Source organism: Nicotiana tabacum, chromosome 21, assembly GCF_000715075.1.
Source record: "Nicotiana tabacum cultivar K326 chromosome 21, ASM71507v2, whole genome shotgun sequence".
In the NCBI taxonomy this organism is placed as follows: domain Eukaryota; kingdom Viridiplantae; phylum Streptophyta; class Magnoliopsida; order Solanales; family Solanaceae; genus Nicotiana; species Nicotiana tabacum.
The window spans coordinates 12,224,092-12,229,747 of NC_134100.1; the positions used below are offsets into that span (position 1 = coordinate 12,224,092).

Consider the following 5,656-nt stretch of genomic DNA (forward strand, 5'->3'; position numbering starts at 1 on the left):
AGTAGTGATTGCTAGTGTTTCTTGGGTATTCAAGATTTTGCTATTAGCTTTAGTGTCTGTGCATAATTGGGTGAGAAAATACTAAGTAATAAGAGGTAAATTTGATTCTTGATTTTTCTTTCTCTGCAGGTTGGGTTTTTGTTCTCATCTACAAGAGGGGGGAAATACGGTTTAACTCTGTGCTTATTACAGCCAATTTGAAGAACATGCTTTACATTAATAGGAAAAACAAGTGAAGAAAAATCTAAAAGCGCATAGAGAAATTGAAAGAAGTAGGGAAATCGCATAGACGTAATAACTAAGTTGACTTTGATTGATACAAGTCAGTCAACTTGGCGATTAGATTTATCATTTTTGCCAATTTTAATTTTGTGTGGATATCCTATAGTCACTGAACGCGTCTTTACTCCAATCCACTAAATTCTACTCCTTTGTTTCGATTTGTGATAATCTTTTCTTTTTAGCCATAAGAATGACACATTTATAAAAATTAGTACGTGTCTATACTAATATACTATTTTTTAAACATATTGCAAGTATATATGAAAATTTTGTCGAAGTTTTCGGGTGCCGATAACCCATCAACTTATAGTGTGCATCCACCTTTGTTAACCCAAGACGTGCTTTAAAGCTTCTTTTATTGATCCTTCCTTGGTCTTCTTCTTGAGTGATCACTTCTCTAATTCTGTTCACTACATGAAAAATGGGATTGTTGACACCAAAATTAATAACCTATAGGTTATGGGTTCGAGCTCTGAAAGTAACTACTAATGTTTATATTAGGATAAGTTGTCTACATCGCACATCGGTTATTTCCCGCCTGCATGAATGCGAGACTCCTAGTGTATCGGTGTATCATTTACTCATCTACTTTTGATTATGATGTAAAATTACCCTCTCTCTTATACTTAAGGTTGAAACTCTATTAGAATTAAAGACAAATACGAGACTCTATTAGAATTAAAGACAAATACGAGACAGATTTACTGACAGTCAAACGTAGGGTAATACAATACTAATCACATTGGAAGAAATTTAGGGAGTAGGGCAAGTTCCTCGTAGTCACATGAAAGACTATGAGACCAATACCAAAGGTTGTTCAAACTTCAACGTCAACTATCCCACCACCATATATTATCATTATATGTCTGCCTCTTCCAATATTTTATTTACATGTACCAAAAAATAAAGCAAATCCCAACGTGGTCAAAAGTTCTGTTGACTACGTGAAAAATGGGATTGTTGACAGCAAAACTCATCACCATCTTCATCTTTCTCTGTTGTCTTCAGTCCATATCTCGAGCCAAGCTAAAGAAATTCGACAAGCAATATGGACCCTTTGACGAAACTTACCATGACATTTTTCAAGTAATACCTCCTGCAACGATCAGTAACCAGTCTCTCCAAGTGACATCTGATTTTGTCCGCGTTTATGGGAGCCTGTTAAACAATGCAGGAAGAATCCTCTTGAAACAGTCCTTCAAGTTGTGGGATGATAGTACCAAAAGAGTGGCATCTTTCAACTCTTCATTCCTTGTAAACATTTACAGGGTAGAAAATGAAACTGCAGCTGAAGGTTTAACTTTCTTGATTTCTCCTGATTTAGAGCTGCCAACTAACAGCCACGGACAGCATTTAGGCTTGACAAATGCTAATACTGATGGTGGATCTACCAATAAAGTTATCGCGGTCGAGCTTGATACATTCAAGCAAGAGTTTGACCCTGATGATAACCATATTGGGATTGATATTCATAGTATTAGTTCTGTAAAGGTCGAATCTTTAACCAAACATGGTATTGAGCTTGCTCCAATTGGTGCAAGATTTTACAATATTTGGGTACAATATGATGGTATCAAGAGAGTTCTTGATGTGTACATAGCAGAACAAGCCGAGTATAATGGCTCAACCCCACCTAGGCCAAGGAATCCAATATTAACACATGATATTGATTTAAGAGATGTTGTTAATCAAGAATCATACTTTGGATTCTCTGCTTCAACAGGAAATTTTTTTCAATTGAATTGTGTGTTAAGGTGGAACTTGACAGTTGAGTATTTTCAAGAAAAAAATCAATACTTAACCATTGGTCTAGGTGTTGGGGTTCCATTATTTGTTCTGTTCTTGATTTTGTTACCACTTTTGGGGTACTATTACCACAAGAAAAAGGCTGCTAGGTCAGACTCAATTATACTTGGTGCACTTAAGAGTTTGCCTGGAATGCCTAGAGATTTTAAGTTTAAGATATTGAAGAAAGCTACAAATAATTTTGATGAAAAGAATAAGCTAGGTGAAGGTGGATTTGGAGTGGTTTACAAAGGGTATTTAGTTGGTGAAAATTTGGAAATTGCAGTGAAGCGGTTTTCAAGGGAAAGTATCAAAGGTCAAGATGATTTCTTGGCTGAGCTTACCATCATCAACCGTCTACGGCATAAACATCTTGTCAAATTGCTCGGTAAGTATTTTTTACTTTACTTTTATTTTGAGTATAGATTCGTAGATGAGGTAAGTTAGGTCAGTTTTGTAAGGATCAAACTGGTAAAAGTCAATATAGGAGTCATAATCCAATTCGTCGAACATGATCCAACCTCCTTTCCTTTTTTATTTTTCTTTTTAAGAAAATATAAAATATATTTTTCTTAAGTTATTAACTTATGTTCTTTTACATTTACATAATTCTCAATTTTCAAACTTGATTTTGTATATGTTTTAAGTTTAGGTTACATCTTAACTCGTTTGAGTTTTTTATATAATCGTTTTGACCCAATACTTCAACCCATTAGGTCAATTTAACAAACAGGAAGCTTCCTCTTAAAATCACATGCATTCCAATGTCAACCACTGTGGCAGGTTTTGGTAATATACAGATAATAGCACATCATAGCCACTGAATAGGACATTTAGCTTCAAAATATAACAAGACATCATAATTGAGACCGATCTAAATTTTCCAAAATTAGGTCCTAAATTTCTAAATCAAAAAATCATTATTATTGTATCAATGATATATACGTTTTATACACGAATAATGTGAAAAATTATTTAATTATTAATGTATTTAAACATGTTTAACAAGTAACCTGCTTTATTTTTCTAAGTTACTAATCTCATATTTTATGGGCGGTTAGTTATAGTTATTATTTAGCTGACCTAATAGTGTAAAACTCTGTAACACTGTTATTGTATAAAAAAACAAACTCTTGTACAATTATACTTCTATTTCATTTTATGTGAACCTATTTGACGGCCGTAAAATTTAAAAAGAGAAAATTTAATGAAACTTGTGATCTTGCCATGGCATTTATCTGACTATAAAATCATTTCATTAAACATAAAATAAAAAATTTAAAATAAATTATTTTTAACATAAAAATACATGGTTCTTTATTTTTTAACCGACTATAAAAGAAAGATTTAATGTCACGTAAAATGGAATTGAGGAAGTACCAATATAATTTAAGTCAAACCACATCAATGGCATTAATGCTACTATTAGCATTACATCAGAAACATTTTTTTTTTTTCTAATAAAATCAGAAACATTTTAATGGTAGACTTTCTAGCAAACTTTACTTGTTTTCAAGCAAATTATTATGTAGCTTCAAGTTGATGAAAATAACAATACAGACATAAGCATCTTACAATCACATATTATTTAGGTAGCTTCGCCCCCCGTAGTTGTAACAGGTAATCAGGCTTATTTTCTGGATTACTAACAGTTACATATGATTATTATTTAGGTGATTTGATACTATAAAAAACTATACTCTTATTTTTCAAGCTGATGAGAATGTTGAGTTGTCCTACATTGGAGTGATTTGAGGTCCTTGGTCTCCTTATATGGCTTGGGCAATCCTCACCTCATAAGCTAGCTTTTGGAGTTGAGTTAGGCCCAAGGTCCATTGTTATCATGGTATCAGAGCCAGACGCATCCCAATTATTGTTACCGATGTTGGGTCCCCATTTATGTTGTCCACGCTCCAGAGGTCTGGGCGTGTGAGGAGGTGTTGAGTTGTCCACATTGGAGGGATTTGAGGTTATTGGTCTCCTTGTATGGCTTGGGCAATCCTCACATCATAAGCTAGCTTTTGGGAATGAGTTAGGCCCAAGGTTCATTCTTATCATAGCAATACAAACATTAAGCATCTTACAATCGCATATTATTGTGACAGGATGGAGCCACAAGCATGGAAAGCTACTACTTGTATATGAATACATGCCAAATGGTAGCCTAGACAAACACCTTTTCTCAGGGCCAGATAAAAAGCCACTCAGCTGGCAAGTCAGGTACAAGATTGTTTCAGGCGTCGCCTCAGCTCTGCACTATCTGCACGATGAGTTCGAGCAGAAAGTGGTCCATCGTGATCTTAAGGCAAACAACATCATGCTCGACTCCAACTTCAATGCACGCCTCGGTGATTTTGGCCTGGCACGAGCACTTGACAATGAAAAGACCTCGTATGCTGAGGCAGAGGGCGTGCTTGGCACGATGGGATACATTGCACCAGAGTGTTTTCTCACTGGAAAAGCCACTCAACATTCTGATGTATATGCATTTGGGGCAGTGTTGTTGGAATTAGTATGTGGCAAGAGACCTGGAACTAAAGTTAATGGCTTTCAACTATTTGCTGATTGGGTTTGGTACTTGCATCGCGATGGTAGAATCCTCGAAGCTGTTGACACGAGGCTCGGGGATGATTATGTAGCTGAAGAAGTAAAGAGATTGTTATTACTTGCTTTGGCTTGCTCTCATCCAATTGCTAGTGAAAGGCCTAAAACACAGACGATTGTTCAAATTATATCAGGGTCAGTACCAGAACCTGAAGTTCCACCATTCAAGCCAGCATTTGTATGGCCTTCTTCTCTGGTGCCAATTGACGTAGACTCGAGTATTGTCGATACAATATCCATCACAACTCCTCAGCTCAGTTCAGGAAACAATGTTGAGTATCAAAGTAAGTAGAACCAGCAGCATATATACACATAGGCCAACAGGAAAAAATGATTTTGCATTCTTTTTTTTTTGCCCTGTAAGGTTTTCTTTCAACTTTTCTTTCGTACATTTGCCTCTTCATGCTATGTTTGAGTTTTCAATTATTAAGTTTTCGTTCAACTTAGCAAACTATTGTTATCCAAAGGAGATTTGTGGAATTTCTTAAATTTTCCAAACAATTGAATATACCAATATAATATTTCCATCGGTTCTACACCTAAAAGGACATGTTAGATCATCTTTGTCGCAATTTATTTGTCTTGTGCTATTGTTATTGCTATAACCATGATTTGAAAAGGCTATAAATATATGTCAGGCTATAGTTTTTTATTTGGAACCACGGGCGGCCATTCCATAAAAGCAAGTAAAACAATCGCTTTAGGTCCCATATTTTTTGGTGCCTCATTTTTTGTTACACCTAATAAACTAAGTATCACTTTTAAAAAAAGTTATATAAAGTGAAATTTTTTTGATTTCTTTCTTTAACAAAAATAGATAAGAAGGATTTGCAACTGCTATGAATTCTACCAAGAAAATTGCACTTGAAATGAATATTGAGCCCAAATTTTGTAAGAAACGTATGATATATAAGAAGTAACAAATTGATGCGAATGTTGATAATAAAATCTCAAAATCTTTCGAAGAGTTCTTTAGAGTTGATTA

At 34.8% G+C, this 5,656-nt stretch overlaps 1 protein-coding gene across 1 annotated transcript; it reads left to right on the forward strand.

Moving 5' to 3' along the window:
- Positions 1–1,146: 1,146 nt before the first annotated feature.
- Positions 1,147–5,077, forward strand: LOC107763179 (putative L-type lectin-domain containing receptor kinase S.5). The gene is made up of 2 exons (XM_016581644.2): positions 1,147–2,455; positions 4,173–5,077. Exons 1-2 carry the CDS (start codon positions 1,234–1,236, stop codon positions 4,961–4,963), a joined length of 2,013 nt encoding a protein of 670 aa, XP_016437130.2. The 5' UTR covers positions 1,147–1,233; the 3' UTR covers positions 4,964–5,077.
- Positions 5,078–5,656: the final 579 nt, after the last annotated feature.